At 46.6% G+C, this 20,515-nt stretch overlaps 1 protein-coding gene across 10 annotated transcripts in view; it reads left to right on the forward strand.

Annotated features, from left to right (window-relative positions):
• The window catches only part of AKAP13 (A-kinase anchoring protein 13), a 1,883,770-nt gene that overhangs the window by 1,541,094 nt on the left and 322,161 nt on the right, over positions 1-20,515 (forward strand). For all 10 annotated transcript variants that reach the window (XM_069624282.1, XM_069624281.1, XM_069624277.1 and 7 more), the window contains one exon: positions 10,874-10,941. In XM_069624282.1, the coding sequence (XP_069480383.1) occupies positions 10,874-10,941 (68 nt within the window). The remainder of the gene's footprint in view (positions 1-10,873; positions 10,942-20,515) is intronic.

Consider the following 20,515-nt stretch of genomic DNA (forward strand, 5'->3'; position numbering starts at 1 on the left):
GCTAATCCGGCTCGTCAACCAGCTCAAGAGGTCACGGTGCAGGATGATCCTCGTCGCACCTGCGTGGCCGAGGCAGATATGGTTCCCGGACCTTCTGGACTTGTCAGCGTCCCCGCCAATCAAGCTGCCGGTGGACGCGGATCTACTCTCCAGGGAAGGAGGCGCCATCCTCCACCACGACCCGAAATCGCTGAACTTGCAGGCCTGGCTCCTGCAGCGCTAGAGTTTGGAGGATACGACATACCGGCCGACTGCAGAGAGGTTCTTGCAAAGGCCAGGGCGTCCTCGACTCTTAAATGCTACGGACACAAATGGAAGAGGTTCTCTGTCTGGTGCCACGCACAGAAGATTAACCCTCTACGGATTATGGCTCCCCAGGTACTGCCGTACCTGCTGACGCTGGCCAAAGCTGGACTGGCACACGCGTCCATCAAGATTCATCTTGCTGCGATCTCCCGATACACCAGAACCACGGGCCGGACGTCCTTGTGGTCTCATCGTCTGGTGAAAGAGTTCATGAAGGGACTGTTCAGATCGTTCCCGCCGTTGAAGGCTGCGGCCCCGGCGTGGGAGCTCAACGTGGTGCTGACCAAGCTCATGGGACCTCCGTTTGAGCCTCTGCACTCGGCCCCGTTGAAGTTTCTGTCGTGGAAAACAGCGTTTCTTGTGGCCATCACCTCCGCACGACTGGTGGGAGAGATCCAGGCCCTTTCATGCAAGGCCCCGTACTTGACTTTTCACGACACGAGGGTTGTGCTCAGGACGCACCCCTCCTTCATGCCCAAGGTACCGTCGGACTTCCATCTCAACGAACCCTTGGTGTTGCCTGTGTTCTTCCCGTCGCCTTCGTCGCCGGCTGTGAGGACTTTGCACTCGCTGGATGTGGCTAGAGCGCTGAAGTTCTACGTGGACCGCACGAAGTGTTTTCGGAAGACGTCACAACTCTTTGTGAACTTTGGACCTGTCAATCAGGGGAAGGCTCTCTCGAAGGCTTCCATTTCCAGATGGCTCTCCGGCTGTATCATGTACTGTCATCGGTTGGCAAACCGACCGCTGCCTGGCCGTCCGAGAGCCCATTCCACCAGAGCGATCGCAGCTGCCACGGCGTTCCTTTCTGGTGTGCCCCTGCTGGACATATGCAGGGCTGCTACGTGGAGGTCGACGCACACCTTCACGAAATTCTACTGCGTCGATCGGGATTCAAGGGAGGAGTCCAGGGTCGGCCAAGCAGTGCTGCGCAACCTGTTCGCCTGAGGTGAGCCTGGTGAGGAGGTAAGATGCTTAATGTTGAGTTTGATGTACTGCTTAATGTTGAGCCTTTGCCACCTCCCGTGGTTGTGCATGTGTGTACTTCTATGTATTCTTTATTCATGAGCATGTGAATCCATGCCAGACCCCATGCTGGAGAAGGAACAAGTTACTTACCTGTAACTGTTGTTCTCCAGCATGGGTTTGGCATGGATTCACATGCGAACCCTCCCGCCTACCCCTCTGCGGCTCTTCACTTGGTCATACTGCCACTTCACGTGCTTCCAAATCTGAAGATGGCTGCCAGAGGCGGTGCTTAGGTAGAGGGCAGTCATTGGCTGTGGTCAGTATGACGCAGAGACCAGTGATTGGTTATTACTACGAAAGACAGATCAGAAACGAAACTGATACTGGTTTTTTCTTTACCGAGGATTCCCAGCCTGACGACGGGGAATATTCATGAGCATGTGAATCCATGCCAGACCCATGCTGGAGAACAACAGTTACAGGTAAGTAACTTGTTCCTTCTTGCAGCTTTGCAGCGCATGCCTTTTGAGCCGTTGGCCTCTGTGGACATCCGCTTGGTGACACTAAAACCCGTTCTAGTGGTGGCTCTCACTTCTGTGCTCAGGGTTAGTGAGCTGCAGGCGTCGTCTTCGTGTGAGCCCTTCACACGTTTCACAAACACAATTTAATCTTGCGCACTCACGCAAACCTCTTGCCCAAGTTGGTCTCTCCATTTCATCTGAATCAAGAGATCTGCTTGCCAGTGTTCTTCCCGAACCCGCAGTCAGAGTCAGAGAGGGCCTTTCATTCCTTGGACCTCAAGATGGTCCTCCAGTTATGTCTCTCTGACAAAATTCTTCAGGAAGTCTGAGGCATTGTTTGTGACTTTTGGGGGCTCTTCCCCCGGCTCTCAGGCTTTTAAAGCTTGCATCTCCTGTTGGATGGTTCAGGCTATTTCGGAGGCGTACATGGCCATGGGCAAACCTTTTTCGGAGGGGATTCATCCCCATGCGCTCAGAGCTAAGGCCACGGCCCTCGCGTTTTCAGAGCCATGCTTCTTGGATTGTCATCAGCAAGGCGGCTACTTGGCCCACCCCGTGGGCCTTCTGTAGGCACTAATCACTGCACACTAGCTCCAGGCCCAAAGCAGAGTTTGGTCAGGCAGGTCTGAAGAACCTTTTTGCTTCGTCCTTGATATGAGGCAGATTATTACAGCTCCACCTTTTTGTTCTTGTTTGTTGGAATCCCCCACAAGGATGGAGGAAATGGAACGGGACCTATGCGTAATTAAAGTTACTCACCGTAGTGACTAGACTACTTATAGTCCCTTTTCCTCCATACGTCCCACCAGAGTAGCTAGGTATCTAAGCACCCGATGTGTTCAAAGTGGATTGAGGTGAGGCGCCGCAGGGCAGAGCCTCCGTGGAGTGTTCCTACGCAGAGGCCACGCGCTATACTAAATTTAACGGGGAAGCTCAATTTTTCGCTGCCAAAGTTTCCGGTACTATCTCAATGTTGAGGGACGCACACAAGCATGGAGGAATGGGCATTATGGACTGAGTACTCTAGTCACTACGTTGAGTAACTTGAATTTTTATGCCAATCAACCCTTACGAAAAATAGCGTAACATCTGGGTCCCCCTTAATCCTGCTTCTAGTCATAGGGTGTAGAGATAGGAGGGAGGAGTGGATGCCTTGTGCCAAAAGGTCACCTCTTATTATGGCTCAACCTGCATAGTCTCAAGCAGTGTAACATCTGATGTTTTTGAAGCATGATTGCATAGGGGTCCTATGTTGGATGGAAAGTCCAAGAAGTTTGAAACCATCCAAAAAGTCTTTTTTAAGTTTACAGGATGGCAAGAGCCCACTCCAGGAGCCTGATCCCTTGCAGCATGTCATTCTAGGAGGCAGCATAGCGTTTTATTTTGATTTTTTGGTGTGCAAATCTAGCTTTGGGAATCAATGGACCGCCATACATCAGGGCACTACAGGCATACAATTGATGGTTGTGGACAAGTCCTTACATCATAGACCTTTTTGCAGCCATACCTTTTAGGGTAGCAGGGAATAGTTTACTGTTAAAGTTAGAAGAGGTCATGTAACAGAGCTGAGGTGGAATGCACCATGGGCTGTACAGGGTGGTCAACAAGAGGGATAATGCTCATGTGGTGGGGTGTCCCATACTATGAAACAAAACCGGTCAGGAGAGAACTCTGTACCAGTATTGGTGGAAAAACACAAAAAAATTGTTGTGTACTGCCCCAAAAAATGGGAAAGGTACAATAAAAAGAAAAGTTAGTATATCTTGAATGAATAAATATTAAAAAACACCCTGCGGCTGAATTTATAGAACACACAAAAATACATACACATTCACAGGTACTTCAAAAAATCAATGGTTCAGAGATTTAAAAAATAAAGTGCAGATAGAAACAGCATGTGAATAAAGTGCTATTCTGAGTCTCGTACAGAGATAGGACTGGCTGGTTTTAACATAACCTCAAGGCTGGTCTGTAATTTAATATAAAATCTCATAGGGTTAAGTTACTCAATGTAGTATTAAAGATTTATACATGTGCCCTTGCTATTAGCAGTGGTCGTCTTGACATGTTTCGGTATATTAATCCAAAAAATTGTGAACATTCTTCAGGAGCTCATAGAAAAAGGCACACTTTGTTGTTGGGATCTCAAGTTAGATGCCCTATGTACGCTCTAGGGTAGAGCACGCATCTCTCGCACCACTTGGTATTTTCACACTGCCAGATACCAAAGACAAATACATAGCCATAAGTGGCATAAGTCTTAATAAGGCGAATGTTCTAATCCCTCGTCAGACCCAGAGGCGGCATTAATTTCTAATAAGATTACCTCTGGGGAACTGTGGTAGGGTTCTCTTCAAATGGGCACAGAGAGACTGCCAAATAAGTGCAAAATTCGGTTGTACATCTGTGAACACACTAAAAGTAGTGTCTGAAAACTCTCCTTCTAATTCATAAAGCAACATAACCCCGTACTAAACAGCATGGGGTCACCAGTGGGTACAGTTTAAGATGTACTTACCTAGTGGCTGGATCTCATAGAAGCTAATAGTCCACACTTGGTATTTTCAAAATGGGAACAGAATTCCTTCTCCGGGAACCGCTGGTTAGCAAGGTCTTAGTGTTTTTAGCTGTAAAAATAAGTGATGATGCTGTGTTAGCTGTTATTTTAATTTGAAGTTATTTATCACCTAACAATTAGGAAAATGCTTACCTCGCACTAGTAATGTATTAGTGTGCGCGGGCGAGCGTTAAAGAATGCGACAACCCTGGTCGCGTATGAACAGGGAAGATATATCGGGTTTTGGCTTGGAAAACGCAGTCTATTACTGTAAACAAATCAGACAATATTTTTTCACGCCTTGCTCAGGGCTTTTAGATTTTGCAATGTTGAGCTTACCTCCGACCGCCGGTCAGACAAACATCTGCAGGCGTTGTGCTAGCGACTTGACGAAGGCGCAGAAAGTTGCTCTGTGTGAAATATAGTAGAAAAGGCAGAGAAACACGAGCCCCGTTACTGAGCTCCTTAATACGCTAGTGTCAAAGTGTATAGCGGGGCGCAGCCTCCCATAATTCTCACTCTGATGTACTGACCACAAGATATGGTGACTTTGCCTGCTAGGTTGGAGGTAGCGTTCACAGTGGCCTCATTGTGTTTGATGCAACTGTTTTTGGAAGTGATGCCTGCATGTAGTGGTAGCCAGTGAAATTTGATGAATAGGGGCAACGTGCTGGTCTTGGAAGCAAGACCACACAGAGCAACAGAGGTTCAAATCCCGAATCCGTGCTTATCCGCGGTATTAAGCGCATTATAAAAAACAATAAAATAAAATACATGAAGTTAATGCTATAGTCCTATTCAGACCATTGATGTGATGAGCAGTGATACGTGGGATGCTTCTCTTATTTTACAGCGGGTGGGACAGTGAGATCGGCTGACGTCCTCTACACTGCATCTGAAGATGGTGTCGGGTGCGAAGGGCTTGATTTAAGACTGGAGGGATATTTGATACATATCAGAACGTAAGGGTGCAAACCTGTTTTTATCAGGGTCTTAATTCTCCTTCATCCTCCAAGAATACACTCTGCCAAAGTACACATCGTCCTGAAAGCAAACTTCCTTCTTTTGGGTAGAAGTGCAAAACAAGCAATTCTGCCAGTAACACAAAACGTGTTTGACTTGAACTAAACAAGGTGTTGCATTCTTTGATAGAGAGGCTTCTTATGTGAGACTGTGCAACATATGTATGATTTGAATTGATGGAGAAATACCTAAAAGGTCTTCAGTAGAATTTTAGTGCTAGAAGTGGGTTAGAAATTTAGAATGTAGCTCCTTTATCACCAGTTGGCATGAGATAATCCAAATGAGTAAGTGTTTTGTCAGAACAGAGTTGTGTGGCTATTATGCTTGAAAACCATTGAGGGGAAGGCTTTGCTTCAACGATGGATAGTGTGCACCCAACCCCAATTTTCTCAGATAATGTTATAGCCTATATGGTATAGTCCTACTTTTTTGAGTTCATTTACATTGTACATGTCATGTGTGCTGCATAATTTGATTGGTTGCACAGTCAGTGTTGCTCCCAAATATTTGGTATATTTTCAAACTTTTTTTATTTCGGCAACTGCCATAATAGTACATTCCAACTCGCACAATAGCATCTTAATTTCTAGCACATAAATACCATAACATATCGTATGTAATAGGAAAACAAAAAAGCATTACAAATTAATAAATCTATATAATAAAAAATGTATTCGTATACTGTCCAATACAGCTAATATTACAAGTATAGCTTCATAACATTCTGCATATGCCCCTAAATAAATAAATATCACATTTAACTGTAAAAGTCACAATAGTTTTTTTCGAGGATCAAATCCTAACATTACATTCACTCAAATAATATTTTTAATGTTATGTCATAGTTGAATGTGATCTAAGAAATAAAACACATGTTGCAGTTTATAACATTTTAGCTGCAATCCCCTATACCCTTTTGCATTTAACCTCCTATACCGGGCACACAAATGTAATTAGACAGTGGACTGGTGAGTTGTCTTTTAAATGTACCTTTTACCTTCCTGGCAATGTCCAAAAATGTTGCCACTGCACAAGTCAGATGGATGCCGATTAGATCTACAAAATGTCTCGGCTGCATCAAGCCACATAATCCCCTTTGGCATAACATTTGCTTTACATTTTTGTTAAAGTCATAGAGAGAGGAAATGCTGAATGATCTTGTTCGTAGTTTTACAGAAAAGCCTGCGGATAATTTAGAATTCCATTTCTTCCTATCGCGGCTAGCAGGAGAATGCTGATTTGATATTCGGGCTGGGCGATATCGAGTTTTGGAGATATTTCGATCTATTTTCAAAATCGGTATAGGATGAGACAGTATTGTTAATATTGATTTATATATATATCAATGACCAAGCGCTCAGGGAAGCGCGAAACGCGTCGTTCAGGGATCCCCCCCTCCCCTTTCGCATCCTGCTTTGTTTGCTGTGTGTGTTTTGCCTCATTTTTTTGCCATCATTAAAACTCGTTTCTTGACTTTGATCCGAGTTTGTATTCTTTTGGGATTGGCAGTACCTCATGTGTGGTTTTTTCCTCTGCTGTGTCCCACGATATATAGATATATATATAAAACTATTTTTTGTATTTACATTTTAATATTTACACAGCTGTGTATTCTCAAACAGGAAGAGGATCCATGTATTTGCACTTTATTTTGATCAATGTCTTATAAATAAAGTTGTTTGCGACATCTCGCATGTAGTTGTCAGCTTACAACTGAGCATTTAGCCCACAAAAACAATATCCATGTATGTATATAGATATATATCGTAGATCGCCATTCAGCCCAAAAAAATTGAGATATGACTTTTGGTCCATATCTCCCAGCCCTTTTTGTTATTGTCAACATTGTTTATTTTAAACCTCTGGCCATAAAAAGATCTCTCATTTCTCAGGTCATTGGAGCCTCAAAGCAAACCAGAAATTAAAATAAAAACTGTAATGTGATTGCTGAGCTTTGCTGCTGTATCATGACACAATAATTGAATTGTTTGACTTGAACTACTTAGAACACTGTATACTTTGACAGAGAGCGTTCTGCGATAGTTTGTACTGTGCTGTCTGAGATGTCTTTACTTTGTGCATTTAGAGAGTTTGATGCCTATGTGGAATCCCAGAGACTTGGCACATGTTAGAAGCAGCAGAGTGAAGCCCTGAGGATACATGGTTGATAGCCAGGTCTCAATGTTGGTTTCTTTTGGTGGTGTTGGTGAGGAGCAAGCTGTCTGCCTCGGTAGGGGTTAGGTTTGAGGTAGGCGCTGGAAATCTAGGCCTGCATTACGAGAAGGTGATGTGCAATGTCTTCAGTGGACAGGTGTGTCAGGCAGAGTTGTGTACTGGTGAAGTTTGATGATGTAGGTGGTGAGGCAGTTCCTAGGGGCTCCATGTTGAAGTTGATGATCCTGGGAGAGAGGATGGATCCCTGTGGACTCCATAAGTGACGGCTGCAGGGGGTAATCTGGAGGTATCCGTACTGCTGACAGTCTTCTTGGAATGTGTCCATGTGCGAGTGTCATAAAGACTGGAAGTCGAATGTCTAGGTAAAATCAGGGAAAACATTTTAAGTGCCATGCTACTAGCCAAGCATAAAAGTTACTCGCTTCCTGCCTCCTCAATTCTCCCTATGCACAAACTACACAATTTCTTACTCCCCAAGAGTCCACTATCGATCATGAATGGCTAGTGTTGGGAGTGCATATTCTGAAGCCTGGTAACATGATTAAAAAAGGTTTTATTAAGGTTAATTGAGCTTTGAGCTTTATCACAACACACAACTTTGCAGGTGGAAAAAAATGTGCAGAATTCCACCAATATGCAGTCGAACAAAATGCTGACACGTGTGAAAGTGTGACATACTGTACAGACAGAGGTTTAGTTTTGTGGGGTATGAAGAGGGAAGGGGGTTGGATGGGGTATCCCTAAAAGGATAGGATAGCCTGAAAGTGGGAGAAAAAGGGCCAACTGCCCCAAAAAAGCATCAAATTGGAGTATGAGCATACCCATATGTTTTGGGTGTTGGTATTGTGAGACAATGTTGGCAGAGTGTTCAGGGAAGAAAGGCCCTGATAATTGCTCAAATGGGGTAACAAAATAATCAACAGGATATAGTTTGGCACTGATTGGTTCCAAACTAGGGCCCAAGTAATGATCATTTGCCTTTAAGAAAATGAATCCACGTACACTACCTTTCTCAGTTTTACCTCAAAGGACCCCATGCGGAATGTGTTCTCCCGCGTGTTCCCTCCAGCTGAGCTCTGCTCCAAACCATTGTTTCAAAGTATTGGTATTAAGTCTGTGATGGAAGATAATGTTGTTTTCAAACATGCAGTTGCACCTTCTAAGATGGGCAATGGCAGAGCTAAATCCGCATATCTCTGCTTGATGGAAGGCCCTTTGCAAGTGCCTCTCTCCATATGGGTCCGTGGCAGCCTCTCTTGCATTATCCCCATATTTGGGTTAAGCACAATCCCCCTCCTCAGACCATTACATCATCATCTTGGTTTCCTCATCGTGGCAGAGATTTTCGCCCGGGAAATTATTATTGAAAGTCGAAGGCCCAGGGATTGTGTGCTCTTTGCCACTTAGAAAATTGCACTTCTCCATGTTCCCGCTTTGATTTGCACCGTTTCAATGGTTACTGTTGTTGGCTCCAACTTACTATGTGTTTTTCAGGGTAGGTGCAAATATAGTGTGTGGCTTGTTGTGAAATGCATGGAGTGGACAACGATAAAGGTCATTGAAGAGAGGAACATTGTTTCAAGATGAGTTGGCTTCCTAATCGTGGCAACAATAATTGTGGCTTGGCTGTAGTTTAACCCAAATCCAACTGCTCTAAAAGCTCCTGAAGTGCCAGGTTATTATGCAAGTCTATGCAAAAAGGACGAGCATACTCGTCATTGGCACTTAAGGGGGACACTTTTCTGCAAGGTTAATATGAGAAGATTTAAACTCCAGGCCCTAAATTCAGCATTCAGATCTCCGGCTATTGGTTTATATAGGGGTACATTCAATCTAGAGGCAGAGCCAGTGCTCTAGATAACACTTGAAAGTGGTAGTATTTTACTCCTCATTTTTTTAAGTTGGGAGTAATATGATTTTTTAGGGAGTAAAATGAAGTCCATTTCCCAATGGGAATATTTTATAAGCGTGGAAAAATGTTTTAACTATACAAACGAAATGCGTTTGTAATAAATATTTCTTTGCACCTCGTTATTGATGCACATTGAACGATGCAGGTTTATTTCTTCAGATCAAGCATTATAATAGTTTCAGCCTGTGGTACAACGTGCACTACTAGTCCAAACATATCCATGGAGCTGTGTGGGTGAAAGCAGGAGTACATTTAGGGGTTGCCAGGGGTCGCACCTGTGAGAATAAAAAGGGGGGGGGCAGCAAATTTTTTTTTTTAATTTAAATTGAGGATTGTGGACTGTCCAGCAGCATAATAATAATTTAGAGCATGTGGCTCTTTGTTCCTGGAGTGGCTGGTTTTCTGATGGCTATAGCGGTAAGATAGCTCGTTGGGTTGAGCGCTCGCTGCTGCAGTGTGTGTGTTATCTGCAGGTTCTACTCCCAGCAAGGTGAACTCAGCCTTTCATCCTGCTGAAGTTGATAAATGAGTACTAACACAGGTTGGGTGATACTGTATGTATATTTGTTCTATATGAAGAGTTGGCCGTGTACGTCTGCTTGCATTCACAGCAATTTGGTAACATGGGCCTATACACACTGATATTAACGATCCATATGGTGATCCATTCTTGTATGAAATGTATATCACTTTACAGTGTTATTGTAACCATATTTTTCGTAGTGTGCTTAGAACCAATGTTATGTGATGCCACTTACTGTTTTGTCAAGGGGTGAACGGTCCTCTTCCATCGCTTCCTGTGATGGCACTTCAGGGTGGGGTCAAATGACATCACTTCCGCTGATGTCAAGGGCCGTGTGATGTCACTTCTGCTACCACTGGCATTTTGGTGAAATGACGTCCCCTGGTTAGGCTGGGCCAGGAGCAATTACGTTTGAACTCGGCCTTCTTTCCAGCGTTACTGTTTTCATTGTCCTCATGTTCTGAATGTCAACAGCAGCTGTGCCTTCACGTGACTTGATGATGTATGCTTACCAAAACCTAAAGCATAATGCAGTTGTTTCTCGTTTATTTACTCTTTTAGTTGTCTAGTCAATCATAACTTTGTAGCACAACGTAAGACGGCGGGCCTACTTTTCTGTCCCATGACATTCGTTTTTTGTGAAGAATAATTGAAACGATCAAGAAACGCAAATTGTATTTGATTAATGGCCAAATGTATTTTCTTTATGTATATGAAGACTATGACACGCTCTCCTCAATTCCTAGGTGCGTTGTTGTGTTCAGAAAAGAATTCAGTTCAGTGTGATACATCTGCTCAGTTCTGACTGATCTAATGTCTGTACGGGTTACTTCATTAGTTATGATGGGTCATAGTAGCATCTGACATTTAATTTCGTCTTTCCTCAGATTGCAACTCGATTGTGCACAAAGGCTGTAGAGAGAGTTATGCATCTTGTGCAATGGTGAAAATGAAGGTAAGGAGCCATTTCGGATTCTATTGCCTTTTTTTCTAATTCAACACGTTCAGACAGATTTCCAGGTAAGCCCATGCCTACGGAAGCTAGTGCCCCCGATGGAATGTTCCATGCCCTCTATGACTCTTTTAAAAATCTTTATGCAGGCCAGTGCTTCTTGATCACTGTGATCCCTCTACTAGAAGGTGCCAGTATCCAGCATGATCTTGGCAAACAGTGGGAAGTGGTGCTAGAGATGGATGCCGGGTGCACAAGAGGCAGTGGGGAACCTGGCCCAGTGCAAAATCACGGTCTATGCTCAATATAAGCTACACAATTAGTAACGCTGGCAACATGTAGCACCCACCAGTTTTGCTTTTATTTTTGTGGCATTGGGTGTTTAGTAAGGCTGAACGATGCTTTGTGAAGATTTGTTACTGCGCTGCCTTAAAGATTCTATCACAAAGAGTGCAAGTAGAGTTGATTTGTTACATGTTGGTCTTTAGTAATTGAATAATCAATGACAAAATGATTTGCAATGACTAAGTTACACATTGGTCATGAGAATCAAACAAGGTCGAGTATGCAGAGATTGACAAAGTGCTGTGCAATAATTCGATGGCTGCGGTCTCTCAATGTAGGAAAAAACCACAGAACAGGTTATCATGCCATGTTCTGCTACCTTTTTTGAAAAATGTTTGCAAGGAACTTGGGGTTGGTCACCCTGAGTTACCTGGGGCAACCCAGACGTGGACCCCTGATGCCCAACAATGCAGAAACACATGTAGGGGGTTGTTGTTGGTACTCTTGTTCAGAATGGAATTGCCATAGCATTTTGGTGCTGGACTGCCCATGTGGGCGGGTCATAGACCGATATGCAAATGGATATTTCCCATCTGTGAAAGGTACATTGAGCAAAAAGCGATGGCTGCCGACTCTCAATGTGAGAAAAAACCACAGAACAGGTTACCATGTTCGTTCTGGAGAGGGGCGCCTGCTACCTTTTTTGAAAAAATCGGTTTACATATTAGTCAAACAAAGTCAGACAACATCAAATGTACAATGAATGACAAATAGATTGCAAAGGTTATGCTCCATATTGGTAATAAGATATCAAGCAAGGTCAGATGTGCCGTAAATTACTAAACGAGGTGCGTTTGAGGCAAGAGAGTTATCAAATGTCCTGCTAGATGTGTCAGGGAAGTGCATGGTGGGAGATCGAGGACACTATAGGCCGTAATAAGGAATGGTAATGTCCAATGGCAATAGAATGCTCTGCCAGACAAGTATAAGAAGAGGTAGAATGGTTGCGATACACAGACAATATAAGTCATCCAAAAAACATCAAAATCAATGCTACTATTGAGTAAATTTACATTTTTGTAGTGGAGCTTCGTTTTCCGCTCGTTGCTGCGTTTCTATCCTGTGTGATGTTTGCAATCAGGAAGCTTTAACGGGGCCACGTTAGGCACGCACGCACGCACTCACTCCATCATGAAAAGTTAACTGTAGCCAGTAAAGGTGCGAAAATGAACCAGTTTGTATAGCCCGCAGATTAGCCAATCGGGTTTGTGTAAACACGACTAGGGTGTTCTGATTAACGTTAATGGATGTGATTTGTAGCTGTAATAAATGGAATATTTTGCAGGTGAGTTCCCCTATAATGGTAAGTGCAAGTATAAGATCCCAGCCTGTACTCTTGCTTCTGTGACTCTGGAATTTAATATTTTTATTTGGTACAAGCAGATCGAGCATTTCAATAAAAAAAGGCTAAGGATAAATAAGTGTTGGAAAGCAACTTCAGTTATGGGTGCTTTACACAAAGGTAGTTGGTTGCCTAATTGGTAATTGTCAGATAATGGCAAAGTACAAATCAAAGGAACATTGAAGGGGGTGGTGCAGACCGTCTCAAAAGCATATCATTTTCTTGAGGGAAAGAGTGGGGGAATAGGTAAAAGGGGTGAGGCCCAGTAGAAGGCTGGATCAATGGTTAAGTCAACTGATAATAAGGGTAGAGATGAGTGATTTGGTGAAGTGGAAGGTGATGAACTGATGGATGTTTCTGATGTTAAGTAGGTCTCACCTGGCAGCAGTTACTCTAGTAGTGATTAATGTGTGATGCTTCAAATTGCCATTGAAAAGGACTCTTGTGCTGCAGTTTATGGGGAATTGTATGGGTCGAAATTAGGATTTTTGACCAGGAGCAAAATGCAGCTCCTGGGTATCAGACATTACCCGTTAAACGGGAGCTAGGCCAGGTGAACCAGGAGCTAGTATATAGTGCACAGCAAATGTAACTTTTGCGTAAAATGCAAACTCTAACGTTTTGTCCATTTATATTTTATCCAGTATGCTTTAAATGTCCAAGTGCGTCCATTATTTTCTTTTCTACACATAACCAAACCTACACAGTTTATATTGCATAGCTATGTTTCTAGGTTTGGGTAAGAACCTTGCCACCCGGGTGCTGGCTCAGATCTTATTGTTGACTGTGTAATTTATTTTGGACTCTTAAGAATAAATGAGAAATCTTGTCACTTCATGTTTAGGGTGATTTATTAACACACTTAAGCCGACATGTGTTTCGACCTAACATGGGTCTTTTTCAAGGTACAGTGTACAATTGTAATAATAAGCAAAGAGCAGAGTGGGGGGAACCAATGTGACATGGATAGAGGTGTAACGTGTTCAGGGTGTGAGGGTTGGTGATAATGTGACATTCGAATTTAGGTATGCCGTTTTGATGCATGAGGCATGTTTAGGGATGTTGATTGCATGGCATTGGTGGTTGTGATTGTGGGGACAATAAGTGAACAAAATGCACATCAGATGAAATGGATGAAACAATGCATGATATTGCAAGTTGTTACAGTATAAATGATGTTGGCATGATTGAATACATAGTTATAGCAGTGGGAGCGAAGATGCACATGTCAAATGAAGGGTAGCACCAAGGAAAAGGAGGAATAAAGAAAAGCGGTAATGTTAGTAAAGTGGGGTATGAGGATCCAACCAATTTGGGCCAATGGAGTTGTGTGTGGTGTGGGTATGTTCCCTTACCATATGTGGTGAGCACATAGATATAAGGTGGTGGTGAGCTCATTGTGGGGGCTCTGGCAGGTTAACATGTGGGGGAAAAGTACAGAGAACTTACGTAGGTGTTAGGCCAGTAAGTACCGGGCTGTCGAGCATAGATGCTGTTCTCTGCATGCCGAATATTCGATTGGGGGTATGCCAGGGAGCTATAGAGATGAGATTTGGTGCTGTATGAGCGAGTGCTGGGATTGCAACATGCGTGCCTGTGGCGGAGAGTCAGGACATGGGTGCTCAGAGCATGGTCAGGAGTTGCCATGGGTGATTCCAGGGAGTGGTCGGGGTTGATGTAGCGTGGCATGGCATTGCAGCGGCTGCTGCTATGTCTGCGTTTAGTATTCAGGATACAGGGAGTATAGTGTGCGCAACCAGGCGAAGGTGAGGGCTGGTAGGGCCAACAAGTGGGGCCACCATATGGGAGAGAGGCGGTGGGGGTTGCCCTGGGCCGTGATTGGTGGGCGGTGAGTAATGGGGAGCATGTAGCGGTAAAAGTAAACTGCACGCTTATTTCTCTGTATATGACAAGTGTCATGCATAGTGGGTGAGTACCTTGAGAAGTGTTTCTGCAGTAAGTAAGAAGCAGCGACAGGCCTGCATATTGGGTAGACTGTGGGGGCATGGTAGAGGCTGACAAGGAGGCGCCCACTCTCCATCCCTGTGGAAGGAGCCACGGAACAGTGGATGTGTGCTGGCCCAGGGGAAGGGGGGCACATGGAAGGCATGAGACATAATCCTGAACAGGTTGGTGCAGTGCTGAGGGATGCAACGTCCTTTCCACGGGCGGTGGCCCCGTCCGGGGTCTAAACCTGTGCTGGACAGCAAAGTAATCCACCTGTGTGCGGCAGGTGGGGCCCGGTCCCCCCCCCCAAAAACCCTCCCGGACTCTTATCTGAAGCCTCAGAGGATTTGCTGCAACATTGAATAGCCTGCCTTCTGGAAACCCATATTAGCTGCTGCTGGGTGCCGTTCCAGGTAGGGTGCATCTTTTGAGGTCCCTCCTGGGCATGCCACAACGGCTTGGTGACCGCTACAGGAGTGACTCGGTATACTCCTGCATAGCCGAGGTGGTGGTGGTGACAAGAATCGAGACTGGGGCCAGGAATAGAAAAGCCTCCCAATCCAACACAATGGACCGCTATACCCCATTTGTTGCGGTGGAGGGAGATTTCCACACTTCTCTTCTGCCCCACCTTCAAGACTTCGTCTCCAGGACCTCTCGTCAAGACAAGATATGCCCTCTGTTCAGCACAGCGACTCATTCCCTGGGATTCCCACGGATCGGGGTTCCTCGGAATCAGGTTCGGCAGGCCCGATGTCTCTAAGGTTACCGGCTCCCTAGCCGAGGGGCCCTGGGGCTCTTCCGGGCGGTCTGGGGACAGACCCTAGGCCTTCCAGGCTACCGGCTCCCAAGTTGAGGGGATCAGGGGCCTTATCGAGCTGTCCTCGGAAGGACGATCAGGCTCATCCTCTTCTTCTGCCCCAGCGGGTTAAGGCATCTTCGAGTGCCACCTCTAAGAGTTGTCTGTCCTCGGCTAGATACAGCATGGCTACCGACACAGGTGCAGAGGGCTCCTAGTCTACTGGAGCTCGCTCCGAGCTTATTAATCAGGACGTTACAACTACTAGCTGAGGGCTCAGCGCCTACCTGAGGAATCTCTGATGTTGACCCTTCTGCTTTGGTTGCAAGACCCAAGCTGTATCCTCTTGGGTCTGAGGCCTCTCTTGGCTCAGGGCCATCGCGCCCTCCCACCTAGGGCGCGACGCAAGGCTTAAAAATGGCAGAGCAGCACGTGACTGAGCCTACCAGGCGGGTGGCCATCTTGGATGAAACGCAAGACCTGCCAGTAATTTCGCCCATCGAATGGGCTTTGCAGGTTGATCCCAGTCCCCTTCCCTCTGAAGGCGGCAGCAGATCCTACGGTGTTGGTTTTTGGTCCCCTCAGGGCTACTTCTACCAATCACAGCTGCATGGCTACGCGCACCAGGTGCCTCTGCGCCTTGACCACGAGCGGAGGCCCAGTGCCTCAGAGTGCCAGGCCCCTAGGGATCAGACGGCTTGTGAGGAATGCTTCTTTGAGCGCTTCCTCTTCCTCATGCATTCCCCTCAAATGAAGAGACTCCTGAAGGACATGGTGACGGAGGTCATCGGTCAGGTATCGCTGCCTCGGCCCCCTATTCTGGGTACTCCTTCCATTCCTTCTGCAGTCAGGGTCCCAGCACCTCCTCTGGTTCAGGCCCCACTGGTTGTTCTGACCTCCCCTACCTCCCCACCTCCTCTTGCACCACCAACGCCCTCAACAGCCATTGGACCTTTCTGCGGCACTGGACCTGGGCGCGGACTCCGCCGGCACCTGTGTTCCCAGTGCTCGGATTTCCCTCAGTCTGTAAAAAGGGGGAGGAGGGCGATGATGATAATGACGCCAGGACGATGAGCTCTCGGCAATCTCTAAGGCCTTTCATGACCGCCTTGAGGGCCTGACTCTTCCTGAGGAAGCCCCCCCAGGAGTTGGGGGTGCTAGCAGAGGTCTTGGGCAAACGCACCACGATCCGGTCTGGCATTCCCCTCCAGAAGGATGTCCTGCAGGTGGTGCAGAAGATCTGGGAGAACCCCAGGTCAGACCCCCAGATGAACAACAAGTCGGATAGCACTTTCACGCTGACAGTTGGGGAGCCAATCCTCCTGACCTCCCACCCGTAGTCCCATTCCTCTGCGGTGGCTGCAGCCTTGTTGTATTCTAAACCATCGTATTCATTGCCTTCTTCCACGGGCGCCACCTCTGGTTGCCTCTCGAGTCCTAAGGAAAGCGCTGTTTCTCCATCTCAGTGCTGCATCTGCGGCAGGCCTATGCAGATGCCCTCTTGGCTGTGACTAACCAGAAGCTGCGGCAGGAGCACAGGAAATTTCTTCATGACCTCCCTTTGGACAAACAAGCCACGTTCAAGGCCGGTCTGGCGGATGCCTGGGCCATTGCGGAGGACCTCATATAATCTTCGGTCATCTGCATTGATACAGCCAGCAGAGAACTGTACCTGGGTTTGAGATGAGAAGGATGGCGTGGATGCATGCCACAGTTTTCATCTGATGTGCTGGAGCAATCCTGGATCTGCCCTTTGAGGTCATTGACCTTTTTCATTTGTCCACTGATGATGAATTAGCGAAGAACAAAACCTCCACTTAAACCGCCAAGTTCTTGACTATCCAAAACCAGGTCAGAAATCCTTCCCTCAATGCCAGGGTAGGACTGAGTTGAAACCCTGTGCTTTCTCCGACTTCAAGGGGTTTTGCGACCGCGTTAAATGGAGGCCTGACAGGTCACCCAGTGACAATAGGAGGAAGCAGCAGAGGACATTGCGTGGATTTTTCATCTCCCCTCCTCTGATACCAAGAAGCAATGACGTCAAGGTCAGGGAACAGAGCTCGCCTGTGGGGGCCGTTTGGCTCTGTTCCAGGACACCTGCAAGTGTCTTTTCAGCAACCCGTGAATCCTATCTGCATTCTCCACAGGGTTCAGTGTTCCTCTTCCTTTGCCTCTACCATCCTCTCCTCCTCTTCGTCAGATCAGGTCCCTGTCCCTTTAACGGGAAGTCCTTTCGCTCTTGGAGATGCAGGCGATAGAACTGGTTCCTCTTGTAGAGAGAGGCTTCAGTTACTATTCCAGGATTTTTGCAGTATCGAAGAACAACCAGGCTGGCCTGAGGCTAGTTCTGGACCTGTCATTTCTAAATCTGTCTTTACTGCTGGAACACTTCAAGATGATTACTCCCGCGCACATAGCTGAGTCTCTGTGTGCAGGGGGCTGAATGTGTTCCTTGGGCCTCAAGGATGCATACCTGCATGTACCCATATATCAACCGCAATTGGACGTTTCTGCAGTTCACTATTGTCGTACCACTTCCAGTACAGGGTGCTGCCCTTCAGCCTGAACTTGGCCCCTCGTGTCTTCACAAAATTGATAAATGCAGTGGGCCTTCTCCACTTGGAGGCCCATCTATACCCTTATCTGGATGACTGGTTGGTGAGGGCGGGAACACCCGAAGGGGTGGTACACTCCTGCTAGAGATTGCAAATACCCGTGCGTTGGAACACTACTGTTCAGCGTTTGTTCCCCACATTGGAGAGGCTTATAACCCTTTGCAAGGCGGTAGAATATTTTTTGCCCAACTCAACCACCATGGTGGTTTCAGCACATTCTGGGCCTGATGGCCTCCTGCGTGCTCACTGTACAGCACACCCGTTTCAAGATGAGGCACCTGCAGCTCCACCTGGTGGCCAATTGGGATCAGGAAATATGGGGTCTCAGTCAGACAGAATCCCTGTACTGCTGCTCCTTCTGCCCAATCTTCGCTAGTGGCTGGCAATGTTTCAGTGGGAGCCCCCTTCACCCAACCGGAGCCTACGCTGGTGGTGACGACAGACTCCTCTTTTTCGGGCTGCGGGCCACTCTGGGGGGGCTTTGTGATTCCTGGAGCATGGTCCTGAACGCAAGCCCTCCTACATATTAATCTGCTCGAGCTCAGGGCAGTGGGCCTGGCACTCGAGGCATTTTTTGCCCCTAATTAGGGACAGGTTGGTTCTGGTCAGGACTGACAGTTCTACGATATTTTACCTGAACAAGCAGGGTGGCACCCGTTCACCGCTCCTATGCATGGAGGCGCTTTTGATCTGGGAATGGGCCCTTACAGCAAGTATTTGGATTTTGGCAGTCCATCTGCTGGGGGACAGCAATGCAATAGCAGATCAGCTGAGTCGCTTGGGCTTCAACACCTAGGAGTGGGAGATGCACGACGACTTCTTGTTGCCCTTGTTCCAGCATTGGGCGTTTGCGGACCTGAATTTGTTTGCATCCCCCTTGAATGCCAAGTGCCCCCAGTTTGCCTCATGGGCAGGTCGGACTCCGGGGTCACTGGGATTCGCCTTTCAGGTCTGTTGGCACATCTGCAGGTGTTATGCGTTCCCGCCCACCCTCTGCTCCAATGGACCCTCCGCAAGTTCCGCACCTCTGGGGGCTCCCGACTTATCCTCGTTGTCTCCCACTGGCCTTCGAGACCCTAGTTTTTGGATCTGCTGCAGTTATGCTCCAGCGGTCCCATTCATCTTCCAATCCCCAGCAGGGGTTTCCTGACACAGCATGACGGGCCAGTGGAGCGTCTGAACCCGGACAACTAGCTTCAGCGGCCTGGTTCCAGACCAGCTGAGGCTTTAGCATGCTCAATTTTCATATGACTACTGGGACATCATTCAGCAGGCGCTCGACTCAAACCCAGTATAAGAGCAAATAGACTAGGTTCTGTCATTGGGCTCGGGACAAAGGTCTGGATCCTGTTACCTGTCCTCTGGATGACGTATTAGCCTTTTCAGCACACCTGGCTCGTTCTAGAGTTCAGATGGATACTTGCTGCATGCATTTAGCGGGCATTGGGGGTTACAAGAATTCCCCTGAGCATGTGTTTTCGGCAACCGACCCGGTGGTTAAGGCCCACCTTAAGGGTCTTTCTAAGCTTTTTCCTCCGGTGCATCGGCCGCACCCGGTCTGGGACCGAAATGTGGTTCTTGCAGCTTTGCAAAGCAAGCCTTTTGAGCCGATGGCCTCTGTGGACATCGACTGGGGGATGATAAAAACTGTTTTACTGGTGGCTCTCACCTGTGCGTGCAGGGTTAGTGAGCTGCAGGCATTTGTCTTCGTGCGAGACCTTCACCACGTTTCACAACTACAAGGTCTTCTTGCTGTTAGGCAGAAACCTGTGCAGTTCCCTCTGGGACCACTGCAAAAGATTTAGGACTACAGGTGTTTGGCAGTAAACCCACTTGGTAGCAGTCTGTACCACACAGATTCACTTGGTAGCTGTGGCTGAGCAGTCAGACTTCCCTCAAGAAGAGTTAGGCAGTATACAGAGTATTCACAATAGGTCAAGAGAACACAGTAGAACAAGTAAACGCTGACCAGAGCTTGGTGTAAGAGATATAATTATTTATTTAAAACCACATCTAGAAAAACACACCGGCACTAATAGTAAGCAATTCAAAAACACGATCACTTAAAAGATATACACTCCCTTAAAAGAATATTAGACAAGTCTTAAGTAAAGCCTCACTTTTTTTCAGACAGCGTTGAGCGCTTAACGTAGATGGCACTCTAATAATTCGGTTTAAAAAGGGAGAGAAAAGCAGAGAATAAGTTGAAACAGATCCCAACACTTTTACAAGAACATGACAAGAGAGGAAGGCAAAGTAACACAGTGAATTCAGAGTCAGTAGGCCGGATCCGCTTTAAGAGGTTAGAAACGAAATGTGTCCAAGGTCACACGGTTGCAGTGCACAAAAGTCTTGTAAAGGTTCAAAAAGGAGTTGGACCAAAGAAAGGGACCAGTTAGAGGGTCAAGGCGGCCAGCCCAGTCCAGAAGGTTAAGGGGTTATTATTACCTTGTAGCAATCTTTAGAAAGGGAGGCCTGGCTGACACGGTACCTTAAAGTGGTGAGAATACTCCAGCGGGGGGCAGTTGT

This window comes from Ambystoma mexicanum, chromosome 11 (genome assembly GCF_040938575.1).
Source record: "Ambystoma mexicanum isolate Mex_15411 chromosome 11, UKY_AmexF1_1, whole genome shotgun sequence".
Classification (NCBI taxonomy): Eukaryota; Metazoa; Chordata; class Amphibia; order Caudata; family Ambystomatidae; genus Ambystoma; species Ambystoma mexicanum.